The 16739-nt window shown below is 56.0% G+C and overlaps 1 protein-coding gene and 1 pseudogene across 1 annotated transcript; both read left to right on the forward strand.

Moving 5' to 3' along the window:
- Positions 1-7062: 7062 nt before the first annotated feature.
- TLE6 (transducin like enhancer of split 6) lies at positions 7063-16363 on the forward strand. Its single transcript, XM_025043201.1, is given in 16 exon segments — positions 7063-7210; positions 7631-7704; positions 8005-8050; positions 9339-9380; positions 12578-12923; positions 13029-13051; positions 13314-13374; positions 13450-13553; positions 13650-13687; positions 14149-14401; positions 14496-14585; positions 14587-14756; positions 15046-15187; positions 15511-15661; positions 15894-15970; positions 16128-16363. Coding segments are annotated over 16 exon segments (1812 nt in total). The 5' UTR covers positions 7063-7120; the 3' UTR covers positions 16233-16363.
- On the forward strand, positions 8425-8540 carry LOC112476105 (annotated as a pseudogene).
- Positions 16364-16739: the final 376 nt, after the last annotated feature.

Consider the following 16739-nt stretch of genomic DNA (forward strand, 5'->3'; position numbering starts at 1 on the left):
GGGCGTGGCTAGGACCAGAACGAGAACCAACTGTGAAGCTGGGGGCGTGCTCACCGTGCCCTCCTAGAGCGCCTAGGTTACCGTGACACACAGTAAAATCTTCTGCAAGCAATAAATGCTTATTTCCCCCAACGCTTTCCTCATGCTAGCAAACTCCTGTAAAAAGATATTCCCATTCTTGGAATGTTTCTTCCTTGAAAGTCTTATTTCTTCCAGAAATGGGGTTATATTTTTGTGCGTTCCTTTCTTCCATGTGGCTTCTCTTACTAATAAATGCGTTGTGATGTTCTATCCTGGCCACTGGATGGCGACCTAGCTCTTATAGTCACATTTGTGAATATTTTTGTTTTTGTGCGTTAGTTAGACCGAGGGAAAGTGCATGTGAATTCCTCAAACACATTCTCATTAAGCATTCTCTATATCCCTCACTCTGTTTTCTGCCCTGGGAGATACAGCAATAAATGAACACAAAAATCCTTGCCCTCATCCTTCTTAGATTCGGGAGGGGGGGGTGCAAAATATTAACCGTATTTTAAAATAGCATATGTAACAAATGTATCACAATCAAGACAGGGGAGTGGCTGCAAGCACCTGTCCCTTCTGCTGTATCCCCCAAGGCCTGCACATCTGTTTCATTCCCATTATACATGAGAAGCCTCTAAACTACAGAAACCGCTCCTCCCCCTAGGGAGGAATGGCCCACAGTGCCATTCCAGTTTCTGGGCAAGATGCTTCTGATACTGATGGGCAGGCCCAGGATGACTGAGGCGGCGCTAGGGTAGGCCTGGGACTCTGTGGACTTCTCCTGGCTGTAAGCTGCCATCTTAGACCCCTTAGAAGCTCAGGTGTGCAGTGGATGGCAGGTGGGCTGTGCTGGGACAGCTGGTTGGAATTGCATTAAGTTAACAGGTTCAATTTAGAGAGAATCGAAAATTCTTACAGATCGTCCTTTTAAGGACGTGTCCGTGTATTCAGAATCGATAACTTCATCATACTGTAGTGTACACAGATCAATTCCGAGTGAATCATAGACCTAAACGGAAGAGCTAAAACTATAAAACATTGAGAAGAAACACAGGAGAAAAGTCATTGTGACCTTGGATTAGGCATAGATTTCTCTGAAAGGACAGAAAATGTGACAAATACACACCAAAAAGATCAAATGGATCCTTGAAAATTTTTAAGATTTGCTCTTTGAAAGCCACTGTGAAGAAAACGAGAAAGCGAGTGACAACAAAGAGAAAATATTTGAGAAACACATACTGATGAAGTCATTGTATGCAGAATAAAGACTTCTTTCAATGGAGAAAAAGCATGACCACGAGAAGGCCCGGTCACTCTTGAAATCTCCTACTTCGATATGCTTTGGAAGTACCAGCTGACAGCATTCTGGGATAAAGGGCCACGGAATGCAATTAATTCAGAGTTAATGGGTGGGAATATTCATAATTTACATATGCATATGCATGTATACACACAGAGAATGATCAATCAAAAGGGGCAAAATATTAACATTGGAGAAACGGGATGAAGGAGTTCCTGGTACTATTGTTGAGACCCTTCTGTAAACTGGAAATTATATCAAAATGAAAAGTTACCCCCAAATTGGTTCCTCATGTGTACTGTAAACTTACAGTCACCATGAATCCCCTCATTGAAAAGTGATTCTGCTGCGAAGATGGGGGGGGAGGCGGCGGGCAGCCCTGAGCTGCTGCTGGTGGGAATGGGAGTTGCCACCGCCACTCTGGGAAACAGCCCTACAGTTTCGGGAAAAGTTAAAGACACGTTATCGTACCGTGCCTAACGATTCAACTCCCAGGCATCTATCTACCGGAGAGAAAAGAAAACACAGTGCTGTCCACGGATGTTCACGACAGCATTATTCATGATTCACCCCAAACTGGAGATATTCAGATGTCCACACGTGCGATGGAATCTCAGTTGGCGATGAAAAGGAATGAAGTACTGACACGCGAAAACAGAGACGAACCTCAAAAGAACTGCACTCACCGAGAGCAGTCAGACACAAAGGACCACGTATTTTGTGAGTCCATTTATATAACATTTCTAGAAAAGGCACATCTACCGAGACAGAAAACCAGGAATGGGAGGAAAGGATGGATTCAAAACAGACAGGAGGGCTATTTCTGAGGCGATGGGAATTTTCTAAAATCGGTAGTAGTGATGCTTGTACAATTGGACAAATGTCCGAAAAATCATCCAACCCTACGCTTAAAATGGATGACTTCATTGTTATGTAAATTTCCTTCAACGAAGCTGTAATAAAATGTTTTGCCAGCAGAGGGCACCAGAGACCAGAAGTTCAACTGAGACTCTGCCCGCACGAGTCTTAATTTGCAGACTACCTTCCCCTCCTCCCACTTCATGGAGGGAATGAACTGGACCCTCAAGAAGGGATTCTACGGGCTCTCCATGCCGTGGAGGTCGCACTGGGGAAAAGCCGCTGCCTTCATTCAGATGATGCCATTGGAATTAACCATTGGCTCACTGCAGATTTGCTGGGAAACCTTCCAACAGCCTAAAACAACCGTGGCTTGACTGTCGAAATACAACCTCAGCACCCCCAACCTGCCCAGCCCCATGGGGAGAGTGTCAGAAGCATGCAGGACCCCCCTGGAGGGTGAGAAGCCACCTCGGACCCCCCAATGGAGACGCAGGCGTCTGAGGAAATAAGCACACAAGAAATGCACACACAAAAATGCACTTGGGTGATCGTAAATGTACTCCATTCCGCCATCCTTCCGGCAATGCATGAGCACGACAGACAAGGAAGAATGAATTAAAATAAAAAATATCCTGGGGTGGTGAGTAGGATCACGAGCACATGAGAGAGAAAGTGATGAAGCCTGGCTCAGAAGAGATTTTTCGATTGAGTTCTGAAAGGTGTTTGCTGTACAGGAGGGAACATGGGTCTCTCATCAGTGACCTGACATCGAACCAGTAAAGCTGCCCCCAGATTCCTGCCCGTGAGAACCGGCGAGATGATAAAGCTTTACTGTTTCAAGCCACCAAGTTTGGGGGCAATTTGTTCTGTAACACTAGCTAATACATCTGGTTTCTTCAGGAGCAACGGCCAGGGCCAGGAGGTCCAAGACCCATTTCCGGAACGGATGCGACTTCCTCTAAGTTTGGGTGCATGGTGAGCCATCCCGTGGCAGGAACCTAAGTTAGATCTGGGAGTCTTGGCGTAAGACTTATAAGGCTACGTCTTGGAGGAAGCTGACCTGAGTTCACAACCTAGCTTAGATATTTGGTGACCGCGTGACCTTGGGCAGGTCAGTTAACCTCTCTGGGCCTCAGTTTTCTCATCTGCAAAATGGGGATCTTGGGGTTCATGGGCGATTGAGTGGGTCACTATGACAACTTAATGGCTCTGTTGAGCTTTGTAGAGGGTACAATTGTGTCCTTGAGAACGATTCCTTCAAATTCTAACCCACCTCCACTCGGCTCCCTCCTCCCCGCCATCCCCACCACCACCACCACCACCTGGAAAAGTGACCTCATTTGGAAATCGGGTCATTGCAGATGTAATTAGTTAAGATGAGGTCATGCTGAAGTAGGGTGGCCCCAATCCAATGACTGATGTCCTTATAAGAAGAGAGAAATTCGGACACAGAGACACACGGGCGAGAGGCCACGTGAAGGTGGATGCAGTGGTCAAACTGATGTGTCTACAAGCCAAGGAAGGCCAAGGACTGCCAGCCATGGTCAGAAGCTGGAAGAGGCAGGAAAGACCCCTGGAGCCTTCGGAGGGAATGCAGTCCTGCTGACGCCTTGATTTTGGACTTCCGGCCTCCAGATGTGAGAGAAAAGATTTCTGTTGTTTCAAGCCAACCATTTTGTGGTCATCTGTTACAGCAGCTACAGCGGCTCGTGAAAGGAACACAAGCCTCTTCCCACCGGTGGCAGAGAGCAAACCTCGATCGATGCCAGATAATTCAATAAATTCACTTTTCCTGGGGCCAGGCCTGAGTTCAAGGGCAGACACGTGGGGTCCAAGAGTGGGGGGCAGCTGGGGCGTTTCCTGCTCTTAAGCGTCTCCTAGCCTGGCCAGCGTCTTCAGAGGGTCTGAAGACAGGCTTTCCGCAGCTTCTCCCCCACTCTGACACTTGGCTATTGTCTCTTGCTCACGTGGGCCACTGGAAAGTTCTGGGAGTAGGAAAAGGGGCAATTGAAGCCTATCACCACCTCCCTGTTGTCACCTCCACAGTCTCGTCTCCACCCTGGGCTTCCTTTTGAGCCCACTGCCTCACCCACAGCCAGCCCAGGTGACCCTACGGCCCCTGGGGGCTGGGTCTGAGATCTCCAGAGCAATCCCAGGGAATTCCATAGCTTCGGAAAAGTAAACCCCTTTTCTCTGAAACTTTCATCCAGACCTTGGACTTGCACCAAGTAAAGCACAGCTCAGAAGCCAAGAAGGAAATCTGTGCTTCCTCCTTGGCTATCTGCTGTGTCATCTGTCCCCTTCCCCAGGGCCCAAAGAGGCCCTGTCCCTGCTGGCCAGCCTGGCGCAGAAGGGGAAGAGAAAAAGAAAGAACCAGCGGGAGCACGCACCCGCAAAAGTACCAAAGATCGCCCAGCCCCACGCGCAGAGATCTCAAAAAGTCAGAACGCAATGGCTGCCATAAAACGCTTCGGACTTCTACACGGACCTAGAGTTTTTCTTTCTGAAGAACTTCAGATCTGTGCCGTCCAGCAGAACTTTCTACGATGATGGGAATATTCTGAATCTGTGCTGTCCCGTGCGGACAGTCCCCAGCCACACGTGGCCACTGAGCGATTGAAACATGGCCAGTGGGCCTGAGGAACTGAGTTCTAAATTTTATTTAATTTGTCTTAAACAGCCACAGGTACCCGGTGGAAACCAGAAGAGACAAGCCAGCCTCAGCTGAACTGGTGTGTCCAGCTGTAAGTCTACAAACACAGAGAGGAGAGCCAAGCGCACAGAGGGAGGCAATTAGCAGGCTGGGTCATAAATAAAATACACTTCAATTAAGGGCCAGTTGAGGGATCATCGGTGAAAACCTTTCTTTGCGGTTCGTATATACAGCAGCTCTTGCTTTCCCTGCCCTGCCCGCCACAAAACCCAAGTTATGCGTTTGCATCAGAACCTCTGGGGGCTACGCATCCCGAGATCTGAACCCTCACCTCAGCCCCCCTCCCCCCGCCCGCCGTGACAAAGCACAGATCGTGGGAAACGGGACAGGTCTCTGGTTTGCGTGGATTCCCAAGCCAGCACACCGCCCAGGAGCCTGCGGCCGCCTCTGACAGTGCATTAGGATCCCGTCAGCATAGTATGAATTTTTAGTCACGGAGATTAACACAAGATTAGTTCCGATCCAAACCATATTTGTTGGAAAAGGAAATAAAGGGAGGATGGAGGTCTCTCTGAGGGGGTGACCTCTGAGCCAGAGGGGAAGGGAAGGGAAGGAGGGAGCCCATGGCTACCAGGTGGGGGACTATCGCTGGCAGAAGAAACAGCAAGTGCAAAGGTCCCGGGGTAGGCAGAAACTTGGCCTCTCACCCCGAAACTCCAGACTGATCACTTCGCATCTCCCGCAGGCCTCTAGCTTCTCGGCCTGGGCCAGAATGGGACGCTGGAACCCCTCAACAGCCCCTTACTGGCCCCATCCACTTATTTCTGAAGCCAGCCCAGGCCTTGAATACCCATCACTCCTTCCCACCTTGGCCTTGAACTTGAAAAAAAATGTACCAGCCTCAAGGCCTTTGCGGTAGCTGTTTTCAGGTCTCAGATCCTCTGGCTCTAGGCTTGCAGGGCAATTGGAAATGTGTAGCCCGGGGCTCGGGCTCAGGGAAGCTGGATAAAAGGGAGTTATCGAGTTTTCCCAAAAAGGGGGCTTGAAGCTTCGTTTGCATTGCATGTTATTTGGCATCATAAAATGTTATCAGACCATACCTAAGGACCGGAGTGAGAGCCCCTGCCCCCCACCCCCCCAAGGCTCAGTCCCCAACTCCTTATCTCCTGCCATAGGCCACTCCTGGGCATGGCGAAAATTCATCAGGAAGCTCACCAAACAGTGCAACTACACGCCGCCCAGCTCCTCCCCAAGTTGCAGCCTCTGACCCCAAGTCCCAAGTCCCCAGCCCTCGTGAACATCCTCGCCCCCCGCCTGCGCCCGAAACTGCCTGCGGCTCTGCACGCTGGCTTTCCCTGCCGTGGGACCGCAGGAGTTAAGGCGCAGCAAGGGTTGCTCTGATTGACAGCCCGGCCTCAGCTAGCGGGGATGTCAACCAATCAGAGACGGCGGCCGCGACGCACGTGGGCAGGCGCCCTCACGATTGGTCAGGGTCTCCAGCGGCCGCTCGCGGAGCCCGAGCCCACGTGCAGCTGCTGCCTGTCCATTGATCCGCACCGCGGTGCTAGGAGGTGGCGGGGCGGGGTCGAGGCGGGACTGGGGCGGGCCAGGGAGGGGCCCGACGGGACAAATGGCCCCCAGGGTAGGGGGGTCGGGGAAGGCTCTTACTGGGCTGACCTGCGTGGCTTCTCCCTTACCCCTTCTGAATCTCCATTCTAAGGAAGGGGGTAGGCCGCGGGTCTCCTGGAGGACCCCCCGGGTCCCCGGGCTGGGGAGGCGACTAGAAGGGCGTTGAAGGGCAGAAGCCAAGTAAAGAAGGGACTTGGTGCCGCAGCTGTGATTAGGTTGCAGAGGTCTCTTTCCTTCTGCCTGAGAAACTCCTTCTAATTGACTTGGCCAACTCTTACTCGCCCCTAAAAACCCTTTCCAGTGGTGTTCGCCCGCACTTGAGGAAACTGTCTCAAAACTAAGTATCCTTCTCTGGGCCCCCCCAGCCCCGACTGCCTCCTCCCCCCGCCCCACATCACTGTGGGTCAGCACAGCTGAAGGCACCAGAGTGTTTGATGGATGAACACAGGCGTAGGGAATGCAGTGAGGGTGCTGGAGGTCAGGAAGGGGGTTAAGGCCCAGGACCGGGTCCTGGAGGGGAGACCAGGGGCGTGGCGTAGTGTGGGAGGCCCAGGGTGGGCGGGGCTGGTCTGTCCCTGTCGCTGCCCAGCCTCCAGCCCTCAGGACCTGCCTCCTCTTGTTACTTTTAGAGCCTTTGCATCTACTACTGGAAGATGACCTCTTGGGGCCGTCTGGGCTCCCAGGAGCACCCTCCAAGGATGGTGAGCCCCCCAGGAGGGCGTGGTGTGGCATTAACCCCTGAGGTGAGGGGAAGAACCCCGGGGGGCTGGGCTCATCCAATTCTCCTGCTTCTGATGGAGGGACGGGAAGGGGGGTGGCCAGGCCTTTGAGCTGGGGTCACCACCCCATCATACCTATGGACAGGTGACAGGTGAAATTAAACTTCTTATCCCCCAGGCCTAAAACACAACCTGTTAATGTTTTACAAGCAAAATCCCTCCCCCCCCACCCCACCTCTGGGACTCACTTTCCAACAATTTCTAACAATTTCGGCCAGGGGTGGGCAAACTTCTTCCATAAAGGCCCAGGGAGGGGAATACTTTCGATGTTTTAAGGAAAGATGCAAACTGGAAGAGACTCCACGGGCACTTGAGTGGCAAGAGAGAAGGCAAATTACCTTCAGAGTAGCAGGGTCCCATCTCACCCCACCCCCACCTTTCCAGGCTCATGCCCGGGCCAGCCCTTCAGCCATGACCCATCAGAGCTTCTTAGATCTTCTCAAGAAGCAGTTCCCCAGGTGAGGACACTTCAAGGCCCCGCTGTGGCCTTAAGCCCCTGACCCAAAAGACAGACTCCTGGGGGAGCCCAAAGCAGAAGGGAAACCATCCTGGCTTTCATCTAGATGTTTGATTTCTCTGGCATGAACGTGCTTGCATTCAGTTATACGTTTTTCAATGCCGCATTAAAATCATATTCCTCTTGACGTTGCCTTAAATGCGGCTCTTTGAAGGAGACCCTCATTCCCGCCCTGTGGGGGGTGGGGCTCGTTCTGGGAAAGGGTCCTGCCCCTCCTTCCAGCCGGTCTGTCTTCCCACAGGTTCCCCCCTCACTTGCCGGCCCAGGTGGAGAGCATTTACCACTCGGTGAGCCACAAGCCAGGCAGAGCCCTGGGCAGCCCCTCCCAGAACCTTCTGGACAGGCGCATCGGCCTCATTTCAAGACACCCTCTTTTCTGTTTTACTAACTTTGGGCAAGTGAGCTAACCCGTTGAGCCCCACCTTCATGAGTCTTTTTTTTATGGTTATCATTTTTATGAGTTTATTTGAGCCAAACTGACGTGTGCAGGGAGCAAGATCTCAAATGCTCCCAAGTTTTTCTTAATAACCTTGCTGTGAAGACTAGAAGTTTCATATTTAAAGGAGGTGTTTTGGACGTGGTTCCATAGCGTAGCGGTTAGCACGTCTGCTATACACACACAAGGTCCTGGGTTCGTGCCCCAGTGGAGCCACGGCCCATGGTGTATGGCTATGCCACCCTGAATAAGCCCAGTGTCTGATCTTGGAAGCTAAGCAGGGTCGGGCCTGGTTAATACTTGGATGGGAGACCACCTAGGAAGACCAGGTGCTGTAAGCATAAATAATAATATTAAGTAATTTAAAAAGTAATGAAGAAAAGAGGTGTTTCTTCAGCCCACGGCACAGACTAGAGTCCCTACCCTTGATGGATGAATGTTCTAGTGTATTGATGTCTTCTAGAACTTTCCATGTTTTGTATCAACAATGTCTATACCTACTAGGTTCGGGTGGCACTTGAGCACGTGTAAGGAATCGAATTGTAATTTAGATTTAAATAGCCACACTTGACCAGTGGCTAACTCATTGGACAGGGCAGCTCTGAGGGGAGGAGAGAGAGGTCAATAGAGAAACGAGATTCACAAAATGCGAGTGTTATAAAGAAAATAGAAGACGACGTGAAAAACGAGTAAAGATTTGAGCTAGGGTAGTCAAGAAGGGCCTCTCAGACGAAGTAGTGTTCATAAAAGATAAGGGGCTCCTGCCCCCTCTAGAGAGAGCAGGGAAAGGTGGTCCAGGCAGAGGGCACGGCCTGTGCAAAGGCCCTGGGGCAGGACTGCGCCTGCTGTGTTGGAGGAACAGCGAGGAGGCCCGTGTAGCTGGAGCAGAGAGCAGGGGCGGGGTCTCTGGGGGAGGCCTTTGACCTCGCTTCACATCTAGAATGAAATCCAGAGTTCTCCCTAATTAGCTCCTGTCCTGAGTATATGAACTGGTGTCCCATCTGATGAGAGCAGGGACCAGAGAAGTTGAGTGACTTGCTCAGGGCCACATAGCCGGGGAGAAGCATGCACAGAGTTCAGGGTCCAGAGCCTTGCCCACGCCCGTTGACCGCCACCCACCGATGCTTGTTCCTTCACAGCTTCAGAGGCTCCGGCAGGGTCTGCAGGAACATCACAGACAGGTAAGCGCGCGACCAGGAGCTCAGGTATAGCTGCCCCTCTTTGAAAGGAAGAGAAAGACAGGGAGAGGATGGGGGTGGGGGGCAGGTCACGCAGGGCCCTGTGGGCCTTGAGAGGACTTGGGCTTTTACCCCATGGAGGTGGGAGCCCCGGCAGCCTGTGGGCAGAGGAGGGGCGGGACCAGGATCCCCACATCTTGGGCATGCGTCTTCCATCCTCTGAGCCCCTTCCTCCTGGCCTGCTCCCTGGTCCCCTGCGTGGCCCAGATGCGGCCAGGGGCCTCTTCAGCACTTTGCAGGTCAGTTGCTTCAGCTATGAAGGGCCCGTTGTATGTGCCAGGCACACCCGGATCGCCATCTCCGTGTGTCTGAGTTCCCCGGGGACCCTGGCTCCCTGCACGGGGCACTTTGCCCAAGCCGAAGCGTGACTTCCACCCCTGCCTGTCCTCCTGCCACCTGGCCCCTTTCTCCTGGGTGCTGGCAGGACTTTCTGCCTGTGCCAGATGCGACTGGCAGAGGGCCAGGGCCACGTCTGCGATTTAGCAGGGCCTGGGGTGGGCAGCTCAGGGAACGGGGAGAGACAGATGGGGGGGCGGGGGACAGGAAGCAACCAGGACAGTTATTCATTCAACAGATATTTACCCATCATCTTGCCAAGTGCTGTTGTAGGCGCCAGGGAAATAGCAAAGGACACAGACAAACCCCTGCCCTCGGGGTGAGAAGAGCTTGGTAAACAGAAGTGTCAGATGGCGGGGGCCAGGCAAGGTGGGCTTGGCATAGAGCATGCCATGGGGGACCAGGATGGGAGTGGGTTGCAGTCTAGGGTATCTGGAAAACAGCACATGCCAAGGTCCTGGGGTTGGAGCAGAGGGAGCCAGGGGGAGAAAGGAGATGAGGGTGGGAGGTGGAGGTCGTGCAGGGCCATGTGGGGTGTGGGGAGGACTTGGGCATTGACCCCAGGGAGGCAGCAGCCTTGGAGGGCTGCGGGCAGCCGGGGACCCGACTCGGGTGCTCACAGGTGCCCTCTGGCTGCAGCACGGAGGACAGGCTGTAGAGGGCCCGAGCAGGAGCTGGGGACGCTGGGACCGTCCAGGTGTGGCATGCTGGTCACACAGATCGGTTCGGTGGTGAGAAGTAATGAGATTGTGGTTATGTTTTGGGAGGAACCTGACAGCACTTGCTGAGTAACAAAAGGTGGGGGATGAGGCCCCGGAGATAGGCTCCTTGTGTTGTTGGTCAACCCAGGACCCCGCCCGCCCCCAGGCGATGAGATGATCCCTAGCAGCCTTGCCAGCCACGTGGTCCCGCATAGACCTCCTCCTCCTCCTCCTGTCCCTCCCTCGTTTTCCCAGCCTCCTTGCTGTGCATTTAAAATCCCTAGCAGCAGCAGCAGCAGCAGCAGCTGCAGACCCTGGCTCTCACCGCCTGCCTGCACATAGCTCTCCCCAGGGAGGGCCAGCTAGCGGGGCGAGAGGGAGCAGCACTTTTCATGCTGAGTGCATTAAAGTGCCAGTAAATTGCGCATTAACGAGCCAGGGCGAATTGGGGAAGGCTCCCCGGGGCCTCGTGCTGCTTGGAGGCCCAGCTGGGGAATCCACCGACGTGGCCCCAGGAGGTGGCAGCCCAGCGCGCTCAGGGCGCTGGAAGAGGCTCCAGCCCCTCCGGCCAGGCCACCATCCTCTTTGCCCAGCAGGCAGGGGCGGGACCAGGCTGTGTAGGGAGGCAGGTGAATGCTGCCTGGCCCCTGTGTTTCCTCCGACTTTGAGAAATTGGCCCTGCATCTCGGGGCCTCGGTTTTCTCCTCTGCGAAATGGGAGTGCCAGCACAGAGTCCCCTGTCAAACGGCTGATAGCCGTTGGCGTGTACGCTGCCCTTCTTTATCGATTATCTTCGTGAATCAGAACGTTTCTCTAGGACTTCGGAGTTGGCCCTGGGCCAGACACCTTGGTGGGAGGGGGGCGGGCTTCTGAGCATCTGCCATGGAGGGGAGTAGGCCATAGGCCAGCTAAAGGCCAAGTCCGCGCTACCCTAAACGGTAGCCATGGGACTCGTGGCTATTTAAGTTGACATTAAACAAGTGGCACCAGCCACATGTCAAGTGCTCAGTAGACACATGAAGCTAGCAGCTACCTCATCAGACAGGCGGCTCTAGAACAATTCGCTGTCACTATGTTTAGTCTGGCACTGGACTAAATATAGCTGCACACACGCCCGTTCCTATAGAGATGCTTATCCTGCCAGGAGGTGGGTCTCCCCACTGCGAAGTCTTGGGCGCACGGCCGGGAGGTTCCAGCCGTGTTTGCTCTGCGGGACACCGGGCACTTCCTGGGGACCGCTGGCCTTGGTTCTCCATGCCTGTGTCATCGGCTCCAGCAGCCATTGGCCTCACGTGGCTGTTGTGCACTTGCAGTGTGGGCCGCTGGAACTGGAGGGATGCCATTTTTAACTATGTTTTATGTGTTAGCAGCGCCCGCGGCCGGTGACTGCCACGTGTGGGGGCACCGTCCCGTGGAAAGAGAGGTTAAGAGCGAAGCTGTGCCGTGGAGAACGGGGTGGGGGCTCGGTGGGAAGAGCAAAAAACGGACAGCCGGCCTGTGGGGAGGGAGGGAAGGAAACTTGGACGTAGGTCACTCAGGCCCTTCTGTGTCCGTAAAAACTTTTAGCTTAAATTTGGAATCGGTTGTGGTCATACGGCTCGATTTTCAATATAAAATAATGTTAAGTGACCCTCCCACCGGCTCTCCTGACTGTCCTGCAGGTCCTTCTCCCCAAGAGGTCATCGTCCATTTTCTTAGCCTCTTTTTAATGTTTAAGCAAATTCAGATGTCACCCCCAAGTAGGGGAACGAATATGTACAGTTTCGCCCTGTGAAGCCATTCTAAGCAAAAGGGTTTCTGTTTTCAAACATCCCCAGAAAAGCAGCAGGGAGGCGAACCCGGATCTCGGCTTTGGGCCTCATCATACCGGTGACTGGCCCGTGGGGTGGGGTTTAACCGCATGCTGCCAAGACTGCTGGGTGCTGGGACCTCACTGGGTGTAGTGCGCAGAGCTCTGCTTATCGTGAACCACCCGAAACACTCGTGGTTGGTGGTGCATCCACATTTTACATGCGGGGAAACTGGCTTGCAGGAGGGGCTTCGCGCCCAGGGCTGTCCCATCCCAGAGCCTTAGCTGGAGTGACACCCCCCCCATCCCCCCAGGCAGAACACTTCCTACGGACCATGGAGACCTACAGCCAACCTCCCTTTGGTGAGCAGGCTGACCAGGACTCCTTAGGGCCAGCCGGCCCCGAGGCTCCCTGGCAGCCAGGGGTCAAGCCCCCGCAGCCATCTGGTCTCCAGGGGCCAGCCTTCGAAGACATCATGGCCAGGAAGTCATCTGACTGGCTCCAGCAGCCCTCCGGAGTGGACGGCGCCCCCGTCCACCAGCTAGCCACGCAGCCGTCCTGGGACTCAGAGCCCCAGTTTTGGCACGATATCCTGACTCTGCAACTCTGGGAGATTTTTGCTCGGAACCCCAATAAGGTGGACGGGCCAGGACACAGGCGTGAGTCTCCCCAAGGGTGGGAGGGGCGGCCTCCGGCCACGTGGAAGGCAGCACGGACTGAACCTTGTCCTGTGTCTGTCGCTTTCTTCTCCTGTGGTCTCGTAGTGACAGAACAGATGCCAGGCCTGGTAAGTGAGTGGGTTATCCTGGCTGGGCCCCGGTGGGGGGCGGGGTGGCGTTCAGGTTCCTGTGGGGTTGGTCGGCCTCCCCCACCCGCGGGCCCTCCAGAGGCCTCAGGACTGTGCCCCGAGGCTGGCTGCAGCTCCGCCTGCACGGGAGGATGCCACTCGGGGAGGTTGCCACATCTCGCCTCCCTAAGGCTTCCGGTTCTGAGGCTGAACCTGGGCAGGACCCCTGGGCTGACCAGATCACCCTGTTTCTTACGGGCAGCAAAGCGGGGAGCCAGGACCGTGCTACTCAGGAGTGGAACCATGTACCGAAGACGCCTCGGGTAACCCCAGTGGGAGGGCGCGGCCGGCTACCAGAAGGCCATGCCCGATGCTCACCCACCTTTGTCTCTGCCCAGTTCTCAGCCCTCCGGCACCCACCTACAGCTCCCCCATGGGTTCCCGAGTAGAGGGCACAGGGCCAGGCATGGCACCAGGGGGGACGTTCTCCCGTGTGGGCCAGGTGAGACCTGGGCCTGAGTTGGCATCTCCCCTTGAAAGTCGGGAGGCCTGGGGCAGAGGGAGCCAGTGGCTTAGCTGCGATCTCGGCTCGCCGCAGGAGCCTGCTGGGAGAGTCTGTCGCCTCATGAAGCCCATGTGAGTGTGGGCTCTGTTCTTCTCTCAGTACCTCTGTCCCCAGAGGATAGAAGGGTCCAGCGGTGTGGGTGTCCCCTCCCCCGTCCCTTCACACAGTGCTGCCCTGCCCTACACAGCCAGCCCGGGTTCAGGGAATTGAGGAAGGACCCCCTCCCCTTGGAATGGGGAGTGGGGGGCTGTGTCAGAGCCGGATGCCTGCAGTTCCAACCTGTGGCTGAGGCTGGGGGTGCCCAGCTGAGCGAGGGGCAGCTGGCCTAGAGGAAGAGGTGTGATGGCTAGGACCCCAAGGGATGGGCATGAGTTTTCCAGGTGGGTTGTGGGTGGAGGTTGGGGGAAGGGTGGTGTAGTGGGAAATCCACCACACCCGAAACAGAACAGAGCCCCTCTGGGGTTTGGTGGGTCCCCTTCTGGGCAGAGGGGCTCCCAGGCAGGCTGGTGACCCCGAGGCCTCCCCTCTTAAGATTCTGGGACCCCGAGGAATTCGAAGACACCTGGAAGAGGCCGGACGCCTTGCCCTGCCAATCCAAGAAGCTGGCCGTCCCGTTCAGGATGGAGAGGGTGCGCACGCTGAGACACGGAGAGCCTGTGCTGGCCACGGCGGTGAGCAGCTTCACGCGGCACGCGTTCACCTGCGGCAGGAGTGGCGTCAAGGTGTGGAGCCTGGTCCGCCGAGTGGTGGAGGACAGGTTACCCGAGAGCCACCTGCCTGTGCAGGTGAGGTCCGGGCTGGCCCTAGAGGTGGGGCTTCTGCGAACAGGAAGAGCTGTCCGCAGGGGAGGAAGCTCACTTTGGCCTCTGCCCACCCCAGACCTGCGGGGCATCCCTGCGCACCTGCCTGCTGTTCTCCAACAGCACCACCCTGCTGACGGGTGGCCACAACCTGGCTGGTGTGAGCGTGTGTGGGAGCGTGGGACCTGACGGCCCCCGCCCTACACGTGAGAGCTGAGCTGCCCTGCGCAGGCCTCACCTGCCAGGCCCTGGCCGCGAGCCTGGCGGACAGCCTGGCCTTTGCCAGCTTCACCAATGGAACCATCAGAATCTGGGACCTGCGGGACCAGAGCATGGTCAGGTGTGACCCCGGGGTGGGCAGGTCAGCCTGAGAGCCCCTTCCTACCTCGCCCCCCTGAGCAGGGATCCAGCAGTCTCCAGGTGAAAGCCCCTTGCCTGCTTGAACTTAGATCCGAGAGAGTCAGAGACCCAGGTTCAAACTTGGGCCGGGCTGTCTTCTCAAAGCCCAGCGGAGGCACCTTTTGTTCACTTCACTGTCCCCATCTGCCAGCTGGGAGTGGTTGGGTGGGTGACGCACGTGGGGCCCAAAGCTCAGAGTCTCAGCTCGACCCCTTCCGTCTCCTGGCCAGGGACCTGCTGGGCCCCCCAAATGGAGCCAAGAGCATTTCTGTCAAAGGCGAGAACATCTGGGCAGGGGGTCTGGACGCCTGCCTGCGGTGCTGGGACCTGAGGGCCACCGGGGAGCCTCAGGAACACCAATTTGAGTCCCAGGTGTGCAGGACGGGCTGGGGCCTGCTTGGCCAGGTAGCGGCTGGGCCTCAGGCTAGAGGAGGAGGTGGATGTGGAAGCGTAGGGTGGGCATAGCGGTGCCCCAAGTCTCGGTGATGCTGGGAGGGACAGGGGACACCGGATGGACATGCTCTAGACCAACCCACTCTACCGATGAGCAGACTGAGGCTCAGAGTTGTGAGGTTGCTTATCAGGGCAGCCAGGAATCGGGCAGGTGGTTGGCCCCCAGGCTGGGCCCCTGCGCTCCTTCCCGCCTCCGGCCAGGCGGGGCCCTGATCAGGTGCCTTTCTGCCACCTACCTCCAGATAATAAGCATGTCCCCCAGCCCCCGGGAGGACTGGCTTCTGGTGGGCACAGCCAACGGCCAGCAGTGGCTGCAACCCACCTGCGGGGGCCAGAAGCACATGGTGGGCTGTAAGGACAGCACCATCCTCGGTCTCAAGTTCTCCCCCTTGGGTGAGTGGCCAGGAGTGGGTGGGGGCAGTCCCCCGTGGCCCCTGGCCTCCCATAGGGCCCGCCTCACTCAGATGGACTGGCCTCGACCCATCCCGTCCTTGCCCCCCACACCCTTCATGGGCAGGAGCCTCTCTGTTGTGAGGGAAGTGGGGGCTCCCTCCGTGTCCCAGATCCCCAGGGGGCTCGCCCTCAGCTGCCAGCTTTGACCCCGTGCCTCTCTGCCCCCTTCCAGGCCAGTGGTGGGTGAGCGTTGGGATGGACAACCTGGCCAGCATCTACAGCATGCCCAAGGGGGCCGTGGTGTTCCAGGTACTGGGGTGGGCGGTGCTCAGGTGTCTTCGACACTCGGCCTGAGCCCAGAGGTCCCAAAGCAAAGACCCCAGAGAGAGAGAGGCCACATTTGAACTGACAGAGTTAGGGTGAAGGGTGAGTGAGCCCTTCTTGCTCTGTTCCCTGACCCTCCCAGGTACCCGAGACCTCCTCCATCACGTGCTGTGACGTGTCCCTTAACAACCGCCTGGTCGTCACGGGGTCCAGGGATCACGCCTCAGTGTACCAGATCACGTACTGAGGGGCTTGCCCGTGTCATCTCAACTCAGGGTCCTTTTTTTGGTCTTTGTCCCCCAGGCACAGGAGGGCACGGTGGAGGGGCGTGGTGTGGGGGGCCCGGTGGTCTTTGTCACGTGTAATAAAGCCATTGGAATAAGCAGAGCTGATCCGGTTCCTTGTCCTGTCCCCTGGCCATTTCTTTGAGATTTAGAAGGACCCTAGGTCTGAGAATCTGACCAAAGACTGCCCCCGTCGTGGGAGGGAATAGTGGGGGTCACTCCCTCCTGCTCCCCAGCCGATCTCCACGTGCCATGGGGAAACGTTTCCCAGCCACTTCCTGCACGATTCCAGGGGCGGGGGCCTCGGTCCTTCCCAAGACACCCCATCCACTCACACCAGGACAGGTCCACCCTCTTTGTGGGACTCCCCAAGATCGCCATCTGCTCACCTGTCCCTCTAGGAAAAGCAGCATCCCAGATGGCGTTGACCTGGCGATTCCTTAGCCACGGAATTATCTTTCTCCATAAAG

The sequence above is a fragment of the Pteropus alecto genome, unplaced genomic scaffold, assembly GCF_000325575.1.
Source record: "Pteropus alecto unplaced genomic scaffold, ASM32557v1 scaffold30, whole genome shotgun sequence".
Taxonomy (NCBI): domain Eukaryota; kingdom Metazoa; phylum Chordata; class Mammalia; order Chiroptera; family Pteropodidae; genus Pteropus; species Pteropus alecto.